This window comes from Nannobrachium achirus (assembly GCF_963921795.1).
Source record: "Nannobrachium achirus genome assembly, chromosome: 21".
Taxonomy (NCBI): Eukaryota; Metazoa; Chordata; class Actinopteri; order Myctophiformes; family Myctophidae; genus Nannobrachium; species Nannobrachium achirus.
Genome location: NC_137828.1, coordinates 30,044,005 through 30,066,730, shown reverse-complemented (window position 1 = coordinate 30,066,730; position 22,726 = coordinate 30,044,005). Strand labels below are relative to the sequence as shown.

The window sequence follows — 22,726 nt, the reverse complement described above, 5'->3', positions numbered from 1 at the left end:
ATCATGACCTAGACAATGACACACTCGACTGGATTGCTGCAACGGAGTGTAAGGACATACAACAAAAAAAATAACTGGATGATGTGCCACCCCAATGGACAAACTCTCTCTCTCTCTCCCCTGTGGTTGGCTAAAAAAAAAACACCCACAAGCACAGCGGACCCAGATTGATGAATGCAACATGAATGAACACTGGATTCCAGAAAACCTATGCCCTAAAACAGTTTTGTTACAAAATTCAAGATTTTGATGCACCTCTTACACAATTTATGTTTCTGGACATTTTTTATCCTTTATTTTGTTCTGTTAGCAGTCTGTGGAGCATTATGGGAATATCTCTTTTTGCATTTCAAGTGTTTGCCAGACCCATGAAATGGGTAGGCCTACATAAGCAAATGTCTGTCGGTCCGGGTTTTCTATATAAAGGGTATATATGATGATGACATGATGATGACATGCCTACAAAAGGCATGATGTCATAAATGATGATGACAGACAGGGGGTCTGGCACAACCAGGTTGACCTGGTCTAGTTTTTTTAAATGTACTGTATGTACACTTGCACATTTGATCTGTTTGCCTTCATGCTGCTGCTATCTTTATTGCCAGACCCATGAAATGGGTAGGCCTACATAAGCAAATGTCGGTCTGTCCGGGTTTTCTATATAAAGGGTATATATGATGATGACATGATGATGACATGCCTACAAAAGGCATGATGTCATAAATGATGATGACAGACAGGGGGTCTGGCACAACCAGGTTGACCTGGTCTAGTTTATATTGTATTTTATTATCTTGTTTATTTTTGTAATAAACATTGTCAAATATACAGTATATTGTCTATTTCATCCAAAATGTATTTTAGGTGTTTCAATAATTAACACAGTTCATGTCAAACACTGTTTTAGTCTACCATTAAAATCTTCCTAGGAGCAAGGTTGAGCCCACTTGGATCCCACGTTTATCCCCTATGGTTCCCGCATAGAATTGCCTAGGTGGGGCCCAACCAGGGCCCATGTAGAACCCACCTAGAGCCCACACAGGCTAGCCCAAGCGGCTCCCACCTGGGTCCCATATACATTTGCCGAGGTGGGGCCCACCCAGGACCCATGCAGAACCCACGTTGATCCCACGTGGGCTAGCCCAAGTGGTTCCCACTTGGGTCCCATATAAATTTGCCGAGGTGGGGCCCACCCAGGACCCATGTAGAACCCACGTTGAGCCCACGTGGGCTAGCCCAAGTGGTTCCCACCTGGGTCCCATATAAATTAGCCGAGGTGGGGCCCACCCAGAGCCCACATAGAACCCACACAGAGCCCACGTGGGATAACCCACGAGGGACCCTTGTGGAAACCGCGGACATTCCCACATAGAACCCACGTGGGCTAGCCCAGGCGGTTCCCACATGGGTCCCATATAAATTTGCCGAGGTGGGGCCCACCCAGCGCCCATGTAGAACCCACGTTGAGCCCACGTGGGCTAGCCCAAGTGGTTCCCACCTGGGTCCCATATAAATTAGCCGAGGTGGGGCCGACCCAGGGCCCATGTAGAACCCACACAGAGCCCACGTGGGCTAACCCACGAGGGACCCTTGTGGAAACCGCGGACATTCCCACATGGGGCCCATGTAGGGAAGCCCACCCTGTACCCATGCGGGACCCATGTGGGCGTGCTGGCTGGGTGGCAGCTCCTGGGCTGACAAACGGAATAGAAGCAGTGCGCTATGGTGATGAGGTCACATTGTAGAGTAGTAGCTTATAGTTGCTAAGAAATAGATCCACTATTCTAGGCTGCCTGGAAGTTCATATTTGGACTTTGTGTTGTACAGTATCTGTGTTACGTCACAACCAAATGCTTATCGTGAGGACCCAGACATATAGGCAGGACCCAGACAGTGTAGGTAGAACAGGTCAATGACAATACATGTACTGTTAGAGCACTAATAGGAAGCTATTTCATGCAGAATACAGTGCAATGGACAAGAAGGAAATTGGAAAATGCAATACTCCTGTGGAGAAAATGAATAGTCAATTGCGTACAGTCACATGTGAGATAATAACTAAGGACACGATTATACAACAGAAGGAAATTGGAAGATGCAATACTCCTGTAGAGAACCTGGATAGTCAATTGCGTACAGCCACACGTGAGATAAGAACTAAGGACATGATTATACAACAGCAAGAGTGCAAACTAAAGGTAAAGGACGAGACCCTTCTACAAATCCAAAAGCTGTTGAAGGAGAAAGATGACGAAATCACCGCCCTCAAAGAGAGTGTCTTCTACCAGACAGACCTCCAGTTGAAGTTGGAGGCTTACAAGAAGAAAGAAAAGGTCTATAAACAGGCGAAAATAATGAAACAGGTGTATAAGGAGGAGCACATGAAGATGATAAGTGATAACAGACAACTGCATTTCAAGCTGGATCAAATGCAGGAACAACTGAGAACCAAAGACATTGTGTTTAATGAAATTGCAAAGACGATGAGCCTCCAGGCTCGGGAACTGCAGCGCAATATTGCCACCAAGGATGGTCAGATCAAGCAAATTCAGGAGAAATGGGCTGCTGAGACACAGGGACTGGCTAGAGAAGAGGAAGAGTTGGCGAAGAAGAATGAGCAACTCCAAGCCCAAATGGAACTCATTCAGGAAGAAGCTGGAGAAAAGGAGGCTGTCCTTAGGCAAAGCCTCATCCAACTCCAGAACCAACTGGACCTCATCCACGAAGAACTGAAAGTGAAAGATGCGGCTTGGTGTGTGGAGAAGGAGAAATGGAAGGAGGAGAGACGGAGACTAGTGAGAGAAAAGGAAGTGACTGCTAAGAAGAATGGACAACTCCAGCACCAACTGAAGCTCATCCAGGAAGAACTGAGAAAGAAAGATACTGATGGGTGTATGAAGGAAAAATGGAAGGAGGAGAGACGGGGACTAACTAGAGAAAAGGAGTCTTTGGCTGAGAAGAATGGGCAACTCCAGAAACAACTGGACCTCCTGAAAGACAAACTGAAAACCAAAGAGAGTCTTTGGTGCAAGGAAAAGGAGAAATGGGGGCAGAGGCAGGTAGAAGCTGAAGGAAAGGAGGCTATGCTTAGGCAAAACCTCCTCCAAGTCCAGAACCAACTGGGCCTCATCCAGGAAGAACTGAAACATAGAGAAGAAGAAATTGGAGGAGGAGAGGATAGATAGATAGATAGATAGATAGATAGATAGATAGATAGATTCCCCACTCCACCTCGCACCTCATTCCACTTCGCACAGTCTCCACTTCGCACAGTCCCTCACTACTTAATGCTTTGGCTGAGAGGAATGGGCAATCAACCACCAAAATTACGCTTTCCAAAATGTAATACTATGTTTTTGAGCAGTGCTAACCGTAACAATATGTGATTTTGTGTGTAGGTCCATGTATGTTTCCAAGGGTTTTCCCTTGGTATCAAATACTGATGACGTATGTCCCTATCATGTGATGTCATGTGGATGATGGATCTATCATCATTATTCATACTTTTAACTAGAAACTCTGTTCCAACTCTACAATGTTTGGCCTACTTAGGATTATACCATACCATTTGAAATGTGGAAATAATTAGTACTTTTAGAGATATTTCACTTTTAATTGCTAAAAGATAATCATCATCAGCACCGCTCACTTCACACGTGTGTGATTTTTCTTTAAAGCCACGGAGTACCGAGACAAATCCTCAAGCATTGTTACCTTATAGTTTTGCATTCTGCCCAGTTTACAAAAGCTTTGTTAGTAATGATATCTCTATTTACTGTAGGTCCCAAAATCCCATATTACTTGTCTTAAAATTTGTCCACTTCAAATGTATCTTTTCATTTATTAAAAGCAAAAAATGTTCCAAAAGGTAAAAAATGAATTACTAAAACGGTAAGAAAAGTTGGATGAGTTTTTCCTCAAAAAATGTCCTTCCACCTCTTATTTTCGCTGATTACAATACTTTTATATATGCATACTGCACACCTGTTTCCAATTTGAACACCTACAGTAATTCCAGTCCTCTAATCACTGCAGAGCGCAGATAAATTATAGCCAGCCTCATACTGTGCATTCACTCACTCGTTCCTTCCCACAATATGAGTCTGAACTTTGGCCTATAGGCAGCTTGAAAAGTAGGCGGGAGACAGACTCCTCTAACCAATCAGCATAGCAAAACATCTGATGTCATCACAGTGCAAGCTCTTTCCAAGGCCAGTCGGAAGGACGGAAAACACATCTTTTCAGCCGATGAACTCCGCTAGCGCATACTCCTGTTCCTTTTTAATTGTTGTAATTGATTGATGAAATAACTTCACTTATTGCTTGTTTCAGCGTTAACTGTTACACTTGTTGCATCAAGGGCAGCCATTGTTGTTTTGAAAATGCCGCAGCAAGCGGCAGCATGTATTCTACGTCACCATCTACTGTACACATGGACCAATCAGGGGAAACTTTTCACTTGTTGTGCGGACAGCAGTTGAAACGCAGTCACTGATTGGCCCCGATCGTTTTCTGATTTCTCATACTCGCTGCCTATAGGCCGAAGTCCAGACCTGATACTGGGGAAGGAATTTATGTTTGCCAGGCTAGATAAAATGTATCTAGCCTGGCAAGCCAGCCCTGATACTGTACTATAATTTGTACAATACTGTACAATAATTTAATTATTGACAGTTCACACACTGTATAAAATGGTTAAAGGAGAATTACGGACAAAATTGCTTTCTTACCTTTTATTGTTGTTATTTTACCTCCAAAAAACTCGTCCAGGTGTGATTTTATCAAAATAGGCAATATTGTCCATTTTGGCCGACCCCACCACAGCCCACAACGGGAGCACCGGGGCTTATGCAATTATACGCTTATTCCATCGCTCCAAAATCCATTTTTTTCTGTACTTCTCTGCTGTGTATGAACACAGTGATGAGCTAACATGCAGAAGGTTATGTCATTGTTGAGATTCTGCCATAAAACGGTTCAACTCGCGTTCGAAATCTCTTCTCACGAGACGTCCGGATCCTATTGAATTAAATATAGGATTCATAGGATTTGGAAGTCTCGTGAGACGAGATTTCGAGTGAACAATAAAAGGTAAGAAAACGATTTAGTCTGTATAATTATTTTTAAAACCAACACTGAAAGTACAAATATCTAAGATCTTAATCACAAAACAAAATGACAAAATAATCACTCTCTATGCAGTTATGATAACATTAAACCAAACTTCTATATGCCAGTGGTTCTCAAACCTCAGACCCCATAACCTACAGACCTGTAATGGTCCATTTGGAACCCCCTTGAGTAACCCTGAGGGTCCCTGGACCGCACTTTGAGAACTACTGCTACTGTATATGGAATTATGATATTGTTCAACCGTATATCTATAATTGTGCAACAATGATGACGTTCAACCTTATTCTTTACAATTTACAATTTGGGCATTTAGGAGACGCTCTTATCCAGAGCCTCTTACAATAAGCCAGGTAGTCATACATACATAGAATGCAGAGACACTGCAGTGCCTGAATAAACTAGGATACTGGGTAAACCATGAACCGCAGTCTAAACAATATAATATGATATATGTTGAAATAACAATCTGTACATTGAAATGATAGAATACCAGGTGGACAATGATCCTAGCATCCGTTTCATCTCCATCTATTATGTAATAATAATAAATAAAACTTTATTTGTATAGAACCTTTTAATGACATGAAATGCAGCTCAAAGCGCTTTACAGAGCAGAACATGAAGCACAAGTGCTTAACAGAAAAGATACACATGATTACAATAAAGCATAAAAAAATAAAACATTGAAGAACATTTAAAACAAGTAAGGACTCTACCATAAAAAAAAACATTTTCAGAACAGTGCAGACTTCAATACAGGCATTGACACTAAGGCTTGCCCACCTGCCCCCGGCAAGTAAATAAAACTCTCGGTCAGGTGAAGTTTGCTTTAAGTGCTCATTTGAGAGGAGACGCAACAACTGTCTATAAACACAAAACCAGATATCTGTCTAAACACCTTAACGTGGACAGAGCTGTCTTCTGGTCAGTGGAATGTAAAATAAGAACACTGTTTACCTGTAATGTGCCGTTTTCACTGTTCCTACACTTAAAAATATAAAATAACAAGTGTGAACCCATACCGATTTTTAATGTGTTAAATTGAACATTAATTAACTTTTTACTTTTACATTTTATAATGGACAAGTTTGGGCAAGTGGGCATGATCTTTGGGCAAGTAGAACATGACCTGTACTTGCCCAACGGGCAAGTGCCAATGAGACCTTAGTGTCAACCCCTGCAATAGCAGCACAGGGATTTAAAGATTCTGCTAAAAGCAAGAGTAAAGAAATAGGTAATGAGCTGTGCTTTAAAGCTATCCACAGAGGCTGCCTGTCTTAGGTGTAGTGGGAGTTTATTCCAAGCTGTCGGCCCGTAGAAGCAGAAAGCTGCTTCACCATATTTTTTATATGTCATTTTAGGCACATTGAGCAGGTCTGCAATAGAAGACCTGAGTGGGCGGTTAGGAACGTATCTAGGCAGGCAGTCATAGAGGTACGAAGGTGCCAGACCATTTAGAGTAAACAAGTAAAATAATTTTAAAATCAATCCTAAAAACAACTGGGAGCCAGTGTAGCTCTTTCTTTCTTTGGCAGACCAGAGGGAAGTGCGTTGCAGTAATCAAGCCGAGAGAAAACAAAAGCGTGGATTAGCATTTTTGCATCGTCCAACGACAGATAAGCTCTAATTTGTGCAATATTTCTAAGGTGAAAGAAGGCAATCTTCGTGACATGATTAAGTGTATTCAAATTCAATTCAGCATCAATGATCATGGTTCTTTACAGATCTGTTACTTTCTTTAGCCAGGTTACCAAGTCTACAAGTAATGATGATCATGTTAAACCTTATCTCTATATGCAGTGGTGATGAATTTCAACCTTACCTCTATAATGCAGTGGTGATAACGATCAACCTAATCTCTATCTATATGCAGTGGTGATAACGTTCAACCTCATCTCTATCTACAGTATTAGGTAATTGTTTGGTCTCCCATGTGGCAGGATCCCATGTGGCCATTGCCAGAAGAGGACATAAAATCTATGGATTTATACTCAGAGGATCACGGTGGGAATAAGCTTCTTTGTGTTTTATCCTTTGGATGGATATGTACAAATATACTGTATGTTTATGTATTTGCATTTGTGTCATATAAAACATCAATCGATCAATCAGTTTGATCGATTGCATCTTTAAAAGTGAAATGGTCTGTTGGATTAGAGTGGATCATTATAGATACTAGAAGCTGGGCGCCCAGCGTCTAGTCGGCGACCTGGCCAACTCGGAACAATGTAAATAGGGAATGAATGCCCCGCCCTTTAATGCAAACCCCATTATACCTGTTTTCATAGGACCCGTTTTGACCATTTGTCTGCCTGTGTCCATTTATGCCCATATATGGAGATATCTGTATCTGTCTGTCTGTCGGTGTCCATTTTATGTCCATATATGGAGATCACTGCAGTTATAGTTCTGGGTCCATTTTATGCCCATATATGCCCATATATGGAGATATCTGTCTATCTGCGTCCATTTTATGCCCATATATGGAGATCTCTGTATCTGTCTGTCTGTGTCCCTTTTATGCCCGTATATGGAGATCTTTGTGATTCTGCATCCATTGTATGCCCATATATGCCATATAAGGAGATATCTGTTTATCTGCGTCCATTTTATGCCCATATATGAGATTTCTGTCGCTTTTTCAAACAGATGGTCAAAACGGGTCCTATGACAACAGGTATAATGGGGTTTGCATTAAAGGGGGAACCGGCACTGTGTCTGCAACACAGTCGGTGGCACAGACAGATACAGAGATCTCCATAATGGGAATAAAGGGACACAGACAAACAGATGGAGGAGGAGACAAACTTAATGCAAACCCCATTATACCTGTTGTCATAGGACCTGTTTTGACCATCTGTTTGCCTGTGTCCATTTATGCCCATATATGGAGATATCTGTATCTGTCTGTCTGCGTCCACTTTATGCCCATATATGGAGATCTTTGACCATCTGTTTGCCTGTGTCCATTTATGCCCATATATGGAGATATCTGTATTTATTTTATGCCCATATATGGAGATCTATGCAGACACAGTGCCAGTTCCGGAAAATCCTGATGTCAGACATCAGAATCCGAACCTTTCGTGCTGGTTCCAGAAAATCGTGTATCGGGTCGGGTCGGGTCGAGGCCGAGCACTGCACTACCTGCTGCGGTGGGGAACGCACGTGCCGAATTTGAAATAGGGAATGAATGCCCCACCCTTTATATGGAGATATCTGTATCTGTCTGTCTGTCGGTGTCCATTTTATGTCCATATATGGAGATCACTGCAGTTATAGTTCTGGGTCCATTTTATGCCCATATATGCCCATATATGGAGATATCTGTCTATCTGCGTCCATTTTATGCCCATATATGGAGATCTCTGTATCTGTCTGTCTGTGTCCCTTTTATGCCCGTATATGGAGATCTTTGTGATTCTGCATCCATTGTATGCCCATATATGCCATATATGGAGATATCTGTTTATCTGCGTCCATTTTATGCCCATATATGAGATTTCTGTCGCTTTTTCAAACAGATGGTCAAAACGGGTCCTATGACAACAGGTATAATGGGGTTTGCATTAAAGGGGGAACCGGCACTGTGTCTGCAACACAGTCGGTGGCACAGACAGATACAGAGATCTCCATAATGGGAATAAAGGGACACAGACAAACAGATGGAGGAGGAGACAAACTTAATGCAAACCCCATTATACCTGTTGTCATAGGACCCGTTTTGACCATCTGTTTGCCTGTGTCCATTTATGCCCATATATGGAGATATCTGTATCTGTCTGTCTGCGTCCACTTTATGCCCATATATGGAGATCTTTGACCATCTGTTTGCCCGTGTCCATTTATGCCCATATATGGAGATATCTGTATTTGTCTGTCTGCATCCATTTTATGCCCATATATGGAGATCTATGCAGACACAGTGCCAGTTCCGGAAAATCCTGATGTCAGACATCAGAATCCGAACCTTTCGTGCTGGTTCCAGAAAATCGTGTATCGGGTCGGGTCGGGTCGAGGCCGAGCACTGCACTACCTGCTGCGGTGGGGAACGCACGTGCCGAATTTGAAATAGGGAATGAATGCCCCACCCTTTAATGCAAACCCCATGAATGCCCCACCCTTTAATGCAAACCCCAATATACCTGTTGTCATAGGACCCGTTTTGACCATCTGTTTGTCTTTGTCCACTTATGCCCATATATGAAGATCTCTGCACACACAGTACCGGTTGCGGAAAACTCTGATGTCAGACTTTATGCCCATATCTGGAGAACGCGCGTGCCGGTGGGAAGAAGGGTTCTCGAGATACGCGGATTACATACATACATACACATTCACAGAGATTTTGTGTTGACTCATGTGGCGTACGTGATGTCAGAGCCTTTTATGAAGTGATGTCACAATGACTCAGCGCTTGCGCCGATTTCCTCCGGAACAGCCTGATGTCAACAATCAGCTCCGCATAAGGAGATTCCTAACGTTTCGCGCCGGTTTCGGAAAACCGCGAGTCGGGTCGGGTCGAGGCCCGGCACTGCACTCCGCGCGGCGGCGGGGAACGCACGTGCCGAGTCTGAAGCCGGTGGGACGAACGGTTCTCGAGATACGCGGATTACAAACAAACAAACAGACAGACAGACAGAGATTTGTCGCATTTATAGATAGATAATGGCACACAATGGAGCAAATAGTGATCAGTTATTTTGTAAAGCCAGGAAATCAACTGGACTGTGTATGCATACAGTACAGTAGCTTAATTGACATGTTTCTGAGGAAAAGTGTTGTTTCTCTCTCCAGTCAGCCTCCAAGAGTTTGCCCTGAACAAACTGTCCCCCCATCTTCCGTGCTACACCAAATGACATGATCATCTATAAATGTCCTGGGCTGGGTGAGAGAGAGACAGATAGACACAGACATAGAGACAGACATACAGAGAGCACGAGAGAGAGAAGGAGAGAGAGAGGTAGTGGACACTGGACAGGTAATCAAGGTCATATACTGTACTGTAGTTCCTAAGCAACTTCTGTGTTGTTCACATTCATCACTATGGTACTAAAAGTGTTCTGTATATAAGACTGTGTATATACTCTCATTAAATGTGATCTTCCGTAAATATTCTGCTTTATTTATTATCAGATTACATGTCATTTTCTAGTTGAATGCAATATGTTAGTACGTGATTGAGCTTGATTGAGCTCACAGAGAGAGCGAGAGAACCCAGGGACACAAGAACAATTGGATGGAGAAAGTAGGAATAGACAGAGAGAGAAGATGTTTCATGGAAAGTGAGAGAATAGGTGAGATCATGGGTGAGATAAATGCCCAGCAGTGCTCAAAAATGTACCTAAATGTAGATGCTTTTTAAAGATATGAGTAAGCTAAACGGAATTAAAGAATGAATGGATGGATGGATGGATGGACGAATCTGTTGTGAGAAAAGCTGCTGTTTTGGGTGTCTGCTTGAATGCATGCGTTTGTGCCCAACAGATGCCCGCATACGCACACGCGCGCGCACACACACACACACACACACACACACACACGCACACACAAACAAACAAGTCCTCGAACAAGAGAAAGAGCAAAAAAAGCAAGTGGGAGTTCATCTCCTGCCTGTGGATTATGCAAGGTGAGCCGTTTTTAATTCCCTGACAGCCTGTCTGAATGGCAATCACAAAGACCCAGGCAGCTGGTCGATACGCCTCGGCTCGCTTAGCAGGGTTCTTTACAGGGCCTGTGCCTAGCCTTCTGTAAAACACACTCTGTTCTCAGTCACAAAGACAAGTTAGGAGAGGGGGGAATTAATCTTAGCTTATAGGTTTGCTGAATATTAAAACAGCTGTTTAGCTATTGAACCATTGCCTCTGCCTCTGTAGTATGTGTGTGATATACTAGACTCACAGACACAAACACAGGGCATGGTAAAGGTCCAATATCACACTTCACTTCCCGCTGAAGACATTATTGCGACCGTAGATCGCAAGTTTAATGTCAGAACCGGCACAGCTTGTCCGTATTCGTCCGTACAGGTAACGCCTGACACTGTGGTTACCCTGACAGATCACTGTGACATCATAGGTGACATCACAGTGATGTCAGATACTCAGAGCAGGGATAACGCCTGACACTGTGGCCGATTATCAAATCAAATACTTGGTGACTTGTACTTCCCTCCTTGGGAGTTCAGACTAGCAAGTTATCCTTGGGAGAAGGGACTTCCTAGGACGGGAGGACGGGAGGAGGGTAGTTCTGCTATTGGAATAGCAGCATACTCAATGACGTCACCGTCTCAGCTTGCTTCAGGGCATTCCACTGTTTCTGTAAATAGGCCTATATTCTGGGCAGATCTACAAGTTGGACGCATTCAGCAGTAGATCTGTTCTTTTGTTCCAACAGAGGATAAAATGTGCTCATTCAACAGTCATAATATAATAATATAGCCCACTGTGTGTACAACCCTGGGTGATTATCGTATTATGCCATTCAATCTTACTGCAAGTGGCCAAAAATGTAATAATGAGAAATAAAGTCAGATATAACATCTAAGCTACTCTTCAATAAATGACTTTTCAGGGCTTAGTGTGCATTGACAATAAAACGAAATACTGAAACAGCCTTTCCAATTCATTTGTTCATTAAAGTGTAGCCTATATTAGGTCAATATAATTATAAAATTGATTGATTGAATATAATGAAATGAAATACTGCAGAGTATTTTAAGCATCAAAGCCAACAGTAAAAACAAGTTGTGGGAGATTGCACATACTGTAGTGTAGATGGTGCTGTTTAACAGTTTATTGACAGAGAAGCAAGAGAAGAAGAAATGGTGAAAGGCATTGTGGGTAATTTGCTCTGAGAAGTCTGTGCAGCGTCTGGCGTATGCCCAAGGCTGTCCCTGTTCCGGTCTGGTTCCGGTCTCCCCCAAGCCCCCTGTGATTGGCTGAACCGGACGTAGGGAGCGCTCGGTTGTAGTCACTTGGACCGCGCGAGGTGCACCAAAACCCAATTATCATTGCGTTTATCGTGCACTTGCCCAGGCCTTACGGCCTGGGCATAAATATAACGATTGCATTCACCACGGCTTGGCCCGCTCTTCGCGGCCACTCGCGCCTGCGGTGCTCGGGGGCGAAGAGCAGGACCAAGGTCCGCTGGCCTTCGCGCCGCTTGCAATGTCGTGGACAATAACTTAATGTCGTGGACAATAACTGTGACATCTAACCATAAAACGAGCGCTCCCTTCATAGACACGCTTGGTAATCTGCTGGACGCGTCTGTGCAAGTCTTGTCCAGAGCAGACTTGGTAAAGTGGGAGGATCGGGGCGGATCAAGTCTACATCCTGGTATTTCGTCTCTACTTGCTCAGATGCAGACTTGAGGATTGGAATGGTACTTGGCAGCGACTGATGACGTATCACAAGTTCACAAGGAGGCAAGTAGAGACAAGTAGGGATATTGAGAAAGACCCTGTGGTTCCCCTGTGATGTCACAGTGATGTCAGATACTCTCTTCTCTAAGAGTTGTGCAACAGTTTGAATGAATACATTATTTCCATGTCACTTCTCATGTGTGAAAAAAAGACAGACAGACAGACAGACAGACAGACAGAGATACGCAGACAAGATGTGCCGGTTTTCATAGTATTGTAAACTTGTAACCTATGGTCGCAATGAGTCTAGATCTGTAGACCTTCTATTTCTGCTGCTTTGTGTGAATTTGTCGTACAACAAAGTGTAAGATAGGGCATTAATTCATGAAAAAAAACTAAAAAACATAAAATATGGATTTATGCCCCACAGTGAACTCGGCAAAAAGAGTTGTGAACCAGACGGCTCCATGTGTTGTGTAGCAACTCCTCTGTACAACTGTACTCTTCACACTGTTGTTACACATTGGGGTTTCATATCTGTATCTCGAAGCCCTTTGATCCAACCCCGGAGGGTTGGGAGCTCTGTTCTTATCTCCTTCTCTATTCTCATCTCTAGTCTCTTCGTCTTCAGACGAGAATAGCGTCTATTTGATCTTCTTTTATGAACCCCCTCTTATCCCCTCTTCCCCAACACTACAGTCCCCATGGAACCCCGAGCCGAGTCATTAGTAGGCTCAAATTAAGTTAAACAGTTCCTTGTTTCCCGAGGAAGTCGGGGAACATGACAGAGCCACAGTGTGCCTTCCCGACTGCTTCTTGTACATATTTTATTTAGAGCTCGTTTAGATGTGCAAATTGATACTCTGAGGAAGAGAGGGAATGAGCTATGTTGTGGAGGAGGAGGAGGGCTGAATGAGGGTTGACATGTCCGCTTATTCTAAGCAACTTTTGACTTATTGTTTTCTGTAACGTCGCTTGCAAATGTTGGTAGTTGTTTTTTCTTGCTTTTTCTTGCTTTTTTTTTGAACCGGGGGTGGGGGGGTGTTTCCAAAGTGTAATTTTTATGTGAGAGCTTCTGGAGACTTAGATAGACTAGTGGTTCTTAGATTTTCATGTCCAGAACCCCCAAATGAATATGAATTTGGCCACAGACTCCCCATCTAATATTTTGTCCTGGGGAACCCCATACATCATTCGAGTTGTTAAAAATGTTTCAAAGGTTTTCCAAATAGCTGATCAATTTGCTGTGTGTGTGTGTGTGTGTGTGTGTGTGTGTGTGTGTGTGTGTGTGTGTGTGTGTGTGTGTGTGTGTGTGTGTGTGTGTGTGTGTGTGTGTGTGTGTGTGTGTGTGTGTGTGTGTGTGTGTGTGTGTGTGTCGCTTCTTTTGGGTTGTTTTCATAGACCTGGTTGCTTATTTTTCTCACAAAATCTGGCGGGTGGGTTGAACAGTTTAGGGCAGAAGAAGAGATGGAGAGATGGGTTGGGGGGTGTAGTGGGGGTAGACCCAGGTGTCAAGAGACCAAGCAGTGGAATCCCATCCTTACTTATTCATGTGCTCCCTGAGAGTCAGGGAATCTCCCGGCCTCATTATGAAGAGTCGGCGTGTATTTGTGGAAGCCAGCGTAATGCCCCGGCTCCCACTTGAAAGTCTTTCCTTATCCCGCTACACTCCACTCTCCTCCTTTCCTCCCTGGCGGCCACAGAGAAGTGAAGTCATTCATTCTGACTCATCAAGAACCAACACCCCCCCCCCCCCAAACACACACACACACACACACACACACACACACACACACACACACACACACACACACACACACACGCACACACACACGCACACACACACGCACACACACACACACACCGCATCCTTATTAACTCTTTTTGTGCCTATCCCGAACTAGTTCGGCTTTATTTCGGCCTTTTGATCGGCCGGTGTGCCGATCCCGAACTAGTCCGGCTTTTTATAAAAATAAAAATAAACATCCAGAGGCCTTACCGAAGCATCGGGCTAAATTTTCGAGCCGACCCCCGGCCGCGGTCTGTTTACATCGGCCCGCGAGAGCGTCGCGCCGCCGATATTTGCCGTCCACTCCAATGCAATCCATGATCTTTAGAGCTCATTCTCTCTGTTCCATGCATATCCATGAGGTGCACAAGGTTTAATCACGGCTAAATCGCCGAAAATAGGGCTTCTAAAATGCTTGGTAGCCAATAGCTAACTTCAAGCTAACTTCATCCTGTTCCTGTTCATGACACAAAGGAAAGTGTTCAGGCGTGTCATGGCTGCGCGCGGCTTGTGCATATACAGCATGTCTATGGTGGATTCTCTGGCCATTGGGCGCCCTCATGTGGTGATTCTGGGCACTGTATGAGTTAACACTTCTTTTTCTGGGTTAGGGAACCGCGCTGATTCTGAAATGACAGTGGCATAGTGAAAAGCTGTTAATCAGAGCAGTGCCTGAGCTGAACTGAATACATTCACCACTTCTGTCTGTTTGAGTGTAAACTGGAGTGAATGCAGAGGAGCCAGCGCCCCTGAACCCAGAAGCCATGCAGACAGCATCGGCACATGAGATTCATCCCACGATAATCCTACTATCCTATTATGAAATAGATCTGCCTGTCTGTCCATCCAAGTGGATCCAAGTCCATTGTTGGCCTCTGTGGACAGAATCGATCTGAAATTGCACAAGGATGACATCCATGCCATGGGTCTTCAACAGGGGGTCCGGGACCCCTAGGGCATACATGGGCAACTGGCGGCCCGGGGGCCACATGCGGCCCCCACCTTAGCGGCCCACAGGTTGATACCGGAATACTGATATATTATTCATTTCAGCTGTTACAATTCCAAACATGACCTGCTTTAATTCCGTCAGTCAATATTAGTAGCTTAATGACTAGTATAGTAGTATTAAAATGTATTTTTTTATGTCCAATGTATTCGTATTTAGGTTCATAAAGTTAACATGACTATATAACTAAATGCGTTTGAAATTAAATAAAAATTCCAATTAAAAAATAACAAAAAATAATGCAGGATTCCAATTCAAAAAGCTGCGATGCGTTTTGAGCTTGTAGATCGGCTATTTTTGCTTCTTTTGTATTAGATACTAGAATGACAAAGTAGGACGTATAGCAATATGCAATGTGGCCCTCTGGAGTGAAGGTGGAAATATAGTGGCCCTCACCATCATCAAAGTTGCCCACCCCTGCCCTAGGGGGTCCTCAGAGTTACTACAAGGGGTCCTCCAAATCTTTGAGTGATAGAACCTTTTTTTTCTCCTTTTTTATATTAACCACTTGAACCGTCCATATTCTGAGATCTGTAGTCATGGTTACGGTGCCAAGTCTACCCGTAGTTGATCTGCGTGCAATGCATACCCAGGTATGGACGTACACACATTAGCATAAGGTAATGAAAACCCTAACATACAACAAATGAGGTCTCATTTGCAACTCAACATTCTATGTTAACCTCGGTTCACTTCTCCCTGGGTGTATTTTAAAGTGAACTGCAATCCAACTGGGATAACTTTATCGATGCAGTGCTATGCATTCCTCTGTATAGTTTTTCTTTTTCACCCGACCTTGCAGAGGTCATTGTCACCGTGGTTTGTATTTCTCCCTCGTACAAGGGCCTGCTCGGTGGTGTGTTACTTTTCCGGGACTCATCATATATTCACTATCTTCCTTGGGCCCCGGAGGAGATAAAAAGCACCTCAGCCTTTTCATGAGGACTCGGTGGCGGCCATTAGACCGAGCCAGGTGACCTACGGCATGAATTAAATTGGCCGGGTGCTTTGAGGGGCCCAGCTGATAGAGGCCGAGGATAATAAATCCATTGGGAGAGAGAGAGAGAGAGAGGGAGGGATGTAACAGCCCACAGACCCTCTGGGGCACTCAGCATCTCTTTATTAGCATGGCAGCATGGCTACTCTCCTGCTCTACTCTGTGTAGAGTGGTGGTGGTTCTCAAACATGTCAAGGGCCCCCAAATTGATAAGGTAGATATTTTAATGTGTATTCTGCGGTGGACCCCCATCTGAAAATATTTTGTGCCAGGGACCCCCATACAAGATTTGTGTTGTTAAAATGTAAGAAAATAAATAATAACTAGAAATACTGTTCCTTCGAAACAGTGTGGGCTCGCTTCCAACCCAACAAATAGGATACTTTAAGGTACTGTAAGGTACAGTACCTTACAGTATTGTACTGTACCTTACTATACTGTACTGCACCTTACTGTACTGTACTGTACTGTACTGTACTGTACTGTACTGTAACTTACTGTACTTTACTGTACTCTACTGTACTGTACTTTACTGTATTCTACTGTAACTTACTGTACTTTACTGTACTCTACTGTACCTTACTGTACTGTACTCTACTGTACTGTACCTTACTGTACTATACTATACTGTACTCTACTGTACCGTACTGTACCTTACTGTACTGTACTCTACTGTACCTTACTATACTGTACTTTACTGTACTCTACTGTACTTTACTGTACTCCACTGTACCTTACTGTACTTTATTCTACTTTACTGTACTTTATTGTACTTTACTGTACTCTACTGTACCTTACTGTACTGTATTGTACTTTACTGTACCTTACTGTACTGTACTCTACTGTACCTTTCTGTACTGTACCTTTCTGTACCTTACTGTACTTTACTGTACTCTACTGAACCTTACTGTACTTTTACTGTACTCTACTGAACCTTACTGTACTGTACATATTCTATGTGTTCTAGATCTACATTTTTGATTCTGTGTTTGGGAACCAGCAACTGTCAAATGGACTCCAACTGTAGTGGAGTATATTGAGTGCATATACTGTAGGCTAACAATCCCAGATCACATCTGTCCTCCACTATGTCTATAACCAAGGCGTTCTTCTATGTGGCCACTCCAGACTGAGGAGTGGAGCATGGCTTTTATTGCGTTTGTGGATCTGACTTGGAAATGCATTGGTTTTGATATCTCCCTGACAACCAACAACAACCACTAATATGGCTGACTGTCCCTGCGGGCTCTAGGATATATGGCTATGGGATTTACATCCCATCGCCCGGACTTGATTCTTGATCACAGCTGTGTAATCAGTAGAGTGGAGAGGGACATTTATTTATAGTTTTAACTATAACTATAGTTTTATACATCACACAGCTTAGACATTTGGATCAAATCAGAGAGCAGACCTGTGTGAACGCAATGATATAGATAGCATATCTGAAGTGTGAACACTGCAGCCACAGCGCCTTAACATAAACATGGGTCTATTATCCTTCTCTCCACTCTGTCCCCACTCACTAAACCCATTGGAAATGCATTGGGTGCTTAAAGTTAAACATTTTTATTTTTTTATATTTATACTACAAAACATTTCAAAACCAAAAGTACAAGCACACGTGTCCTCAGTAAGCTGAACACATAAAAATTTGAATGGTGTTGAAAGGTGTAAGCGTTTAAGAGATGAAGCGCGCCAAAGTTTTGAGGAGATACTGACTGATAGATAAACTAGAAAATATTGTTCCTTCGAAACAATTGTGGGCTCGCTTCAAGCCAGAAAACAATGGCTATAAAAGTACAAAATGTCAAGATCGCAGGCAGTGCTTTCTTTGACGTTACTGACGTCAAAGATTGGTCCATTTTGTTCCAAAAATGTGTTGTGCAAAAGTTGACCCGCTGGTGGCGCTATAACAGGCCAATGTAAGAAGGGTGGTATCTGTTCCTTGACCTATTGGGAATGTGCTTGCAAAATTTCACGCACATTGCAGGCTGTGTTCATGATTTGAGGTGTTTTTGGCTTTGGCCACTTTATCGCTGCTTGCAGCTATATTCATTATTTTTTTTTGTGTGTGTGCACTTCATAGGCATATTAGATAAAGGTCCTTAGATTGTGTGTAGAATGTTTCATGCAAATTGCAAAAAAAAAAATCCTAACGGGTTTAAGCGTTTCACAAACTGCTCAAAATGATATAGCGCCCCCCTTTGGCCAATTGGGGTAAGATTGGTTTTAGTGATATTTGGACTAACACTCTACATCTTTGCCAAATGCCATGAACATGTTACTTTGCATGTATGATTTAGAGGCAGAAGAATAATTTGCATAAAACTGCAATATTCATTGAATTTATTTAAAAAAGCATGTTTCAATTTTAAAGAAATCCGATCTGACAGATCTTTAGATATCGGTCCAAAGTTCACGTAAAAAACGTTTTGTGCACGTGGAGCGAAAATTCCAGAATAAAAGCGAGTTTACGCGTTTTACAAACTGCTCAAAATGGCGGAAAATCGAAGGGCGGAGCTTACTTAACAACGACACAGATGTCTTCCGCTTGAGTCAAAGCACGCGTGTAACAAGTTGCATGTCTTCAAACGAAACGAGTCATGTCATATGCCCGTTTGAAGTTTGAATTTTCAAACGCTTCGTATAGCGCCCCCCTTTGGCCGATTGGAATAAAATCGGTTTCAGTGATACTTTGACTAACCCTCCACATCTTTGCCAAATGCCATGAACGTGTAACTTTGCATGTATGATTTAGAGGGCGAAGAATAATTTGCATAAAACCGCAATATTGATTGAATTATTAAAAAATTATATTTCACTTTAAAAGAAATCCGTGAAGACAGTTTGACCGTATTGGTCCAAAGTTCATGTGAAAAAAGTTTCATGCGCGTATCGCAAAAATCCCAGGAGGAGATAGATTTTTACTGTTTTTCATATTATTCCGAATTGTGGGAGACCTAAAGGTCAGAGGTCAAAAGTTAGAGGGTAAAAGTTGTTCGGCATGAGGAGACGCATACGTGTATACAGGTTTCATGGCTGTACCTCAAACACAGCATGACCTATACCTGTTCAAAGATCGCACTTTCGAAGGCTTCCTACAGCGCCACCATTTGGCCGATTGCTATAGAAAATAATAGCACACTTCGCCACTGTAAACTGAACACATTGATGTTTTTATTTTCATTTTCTCACTAAGTATGTAGGAGTAGAACGGAACCGAAGTTTTTGGTCTACTTGATCTAGTATAGAAATAAATAAATAATGACAATAACTAAAGTGTGCTCGCCTTTAGGCGAGCCCACAATAAATAATGAAGATAACATACGTGTGCTCGCCTTCCAGGCGAGCCCACAATAATCTACAAGCTTGTAGATCTCCAATTATCATATTGTATTAAAGTGAATAAACTGAATTTGATGCTATATGAACACATTTGACTGGGGACACCCTGGAACCTCTTCAAGGACCCCTTGCGGTCCCCGGAGAGAGAGAACCTAATCTGAATAATCATTCTCATCTTTATTATACAATTGAGCAAGAGCCGCATCCCACTTCCAAGCCCATTCACGCCCACTTTGCATTCACTTCAACTCAACTTCAACTCAACGGTAGGGAGAAGGACGTAGGGAATAATACCGCCCATAACTCTATCATTGGCCCCCCGTTGCCATGGTGACCGGTGATTGGCTCGTATTCCCAGCTATGGGACCGGCGGATCCAATTTCAACTGAGGGGGGCGTAGCCAGAACACACACACACACACACACACACACAGGACTGATCACGTGGCACACGGAGTTCTTAACCGGAAGTGCGTCCGGCGGTCAAATATGTCCGACCGGAAACGTGCGCTGCGCCACAATAGTTCCGCCACAATAGTTCCGCCACAATAGTTCCCCCCAAATTTTTTTTTTTACCTTTTTTTTTCAAAAAACTTTTTTTTTTTGAAAAAAAAAAGTTTTTTAGTAAAGAAGCGGGCGTGGACTCGCGAACCTCTAGTACAGTACATTCTCTTATTGGATTACCTACCAGAGGGTCCTGGGCAGACGTCTAATCTCTCTTTTGGGTCACAGGCTAAAAGGTTTGGGAACCACTGCTCTAGACAAACCCACACCCTACATCCGCTGTCAGGCACATTGTCTTTTCTTCATGTATCAAGTACACAGCAAACACAGCATAAAGATGGAGTCATTTCTTTGGAGTTTGTCTTTGTAGGGTGTCTGTCTCTCTGTGGATTTCTATACTGCATGGCTCTTCAACGTTTTCAGGCCAAGGACCCCTTAGCTGAGAGAGAGATGAAGCAGGGACCCCCAATACATGTTTTATAAAATTACGTTGCAGATTTTCATCGATTTCATAGATAGATTTGTAGACTTGTTTGACAGCACTGTCATCAGTCTACTGTATGTTGGATTCGTGTTAATGTGTTTTTTTAGACATTTAATCACTTAAATTGTCGATAATTTCACTCGGTATACTTGGTCTTCTCTTTTTTTTCCCTCTACAACAAACACATTGCCGAAAATAGCCGATCTACAAGCTCTCAACGCCTCGAGTTTGTAGATCTGCTATTTTCGGCCAAAGTTCTCCTCAGAATAGGGATGCGAGGGTTAAAGTCGTTCATTTAAAAGAATCATCCTATCACACAGAGGACCCCCGGTAGTAACTCTGAGGACCCCCTAGGGGTCCCGGACCCCCTGTTGAAGACCCCTGCTATACTGGAAGCGTGTTAACATGTGCCATTTTCTTCAGAGCGTTGTGAAAATGAGACGGAGATTCACACATGCAAACTCAAACCAATCTCACGACATGCTGTTGAGACCACACACACTCACGCACGCACACACACACACATTGTGAAAATGGATTTGTGCCATCAGCTCTCTCTTTCATGCCACGGTTGAATACAAACACACAACACGCCTGTGCGTGCGTGCGCGCGCGCACACACACACACACACACACACACACACACACACACACACACACACTCTCAAACTAATCCAAATGGCAGATGACGAGAGAGAAGCTGTTTGATCATATTAAAAAGCCAATTACTCTCAAAGCATGGACTGTAAATGGAGCTGTGTCTGTTTGGTATATAGAGGGACAACGATCATTAATTAAAATAATGTGCTGCTCTGACATGATGACACAAGGCTATATCCCCGCCTTGTTCCCATTTATGATGGAAAAATATTACAATTTATAATTGAGGCATTGAGTCTAGAGTGTACGACGGCGTATTAGGGCCATCTGGATGACGAAAAATAACAAATAATCTCCGCTGGGGGCGGGGCATATTTCTAACTTTTAATTCAGATCTTTCTGACTAAAAACTCATATATTTATAACTTCAAAAACTCACATAATTGCGACATAAATCTCAGATTTGTACAAACTTCTAGATTATTATCTAAATAACATACCATATTATGTTAATAAATCATCTGCAAGAAGATTTGACGAGATTTTGTGTGTGTGTCTTGGATAAATGATAAACCTCCTCTGGCATAAGATACTTAGAGTGTTTTACCCTTGAATACCTGACCTGTATGCTTTGTATGCCTATAGTTCATGAACATATTGTCTCCAAAACTCCACTTTCCGTATTCCACAGTTTCTTCAACACTATTTATGTGTTTACCAATTATGAACCCTACTTCTTGTGTCTTGTTAGTGACGCAGCCGCTGCAATTATGTCCCCCTTTGTCATCTGTAATTAAAGTATGCTGATTTCACAGACCCACGTGCAGGGCTGCTTGTTGTTTAAAAAAAGAGTAAAACTGAATAAACATACTTGAAAGAAGAAGAAAAAATAGGCAAGAGAAAGGGATAGAAGAAAAGAAGAGCGCTAGTCGCCGGGTGAGCTAGACTAGAGTAATGCTATGTAAATGTAACTGGCTTCCCTAACAAATGATTAAAAGTTGTTCTGCAGGCTTTGTTATCTCCACTTTGCTAATAGAAAGTCATTAAATGAAAACAGATTGATAATGGAAGCACATCTTCAGAGTCAGAGCCGAGATACAATTACAATCAAATCTGCCACAAGCCTATTTTTTTCTTCATCCTTAATTGTTTTTTCTCTTTTATATTTTGATGCAATTTAAATGTACTTTGTCTGCCTTCCTTCCTCCTTCCCTTCCCCTCCCCTCCCCTCCCCTCCCTTCCCTTCCCCTCCCCTCCCCTGCAGGATTCTGAGGGTACAGTCTCTGGAATGGTACTACAACAATGTGAAGAGTCGCTTCAAGAGGTTTGGCAGCGCTAAGGTCCTGAAGACTCTGTATCGCAAGCACATCTTAGAGAGAGGAGCCCTCTCTGATCTCCCAGGTAAAGCCTCTGCCTTTCATCACATCAAACACACATCGGCCTCACAGCAGGGTTTCTGTGCTTGAACTGGGCTTGTTTTGTGTGTTCCTTTTA

At 42.9% G+C, this 22,726-nt stretch overlaps 1 protein-coding gene across 1 annotated transcript in view; it reads left to right on the top strand.

Annotated features, from left to right (window-relative positions):
* The window catches only part of LOC308306676 (rab effector MyRIP-like), a gene marked incomplete at both ends in the record, with an annotated part of 272,832 nt that overhangs the window by 172,535 nt on the left and 77,571 nt on the right, over positions 1-22,726 (top strand). Inside the window, one exon of the mRNA XM_080751717.1 lies at positions 22,497-22,633. Within this exon, the coding sequence (XP_080607843.1) occupies positions 22,497-22,633 (137 nt within the window). The remainder of the gene's footprint in view (positions 1-22,496; positions 22,634-22,726) is intronic.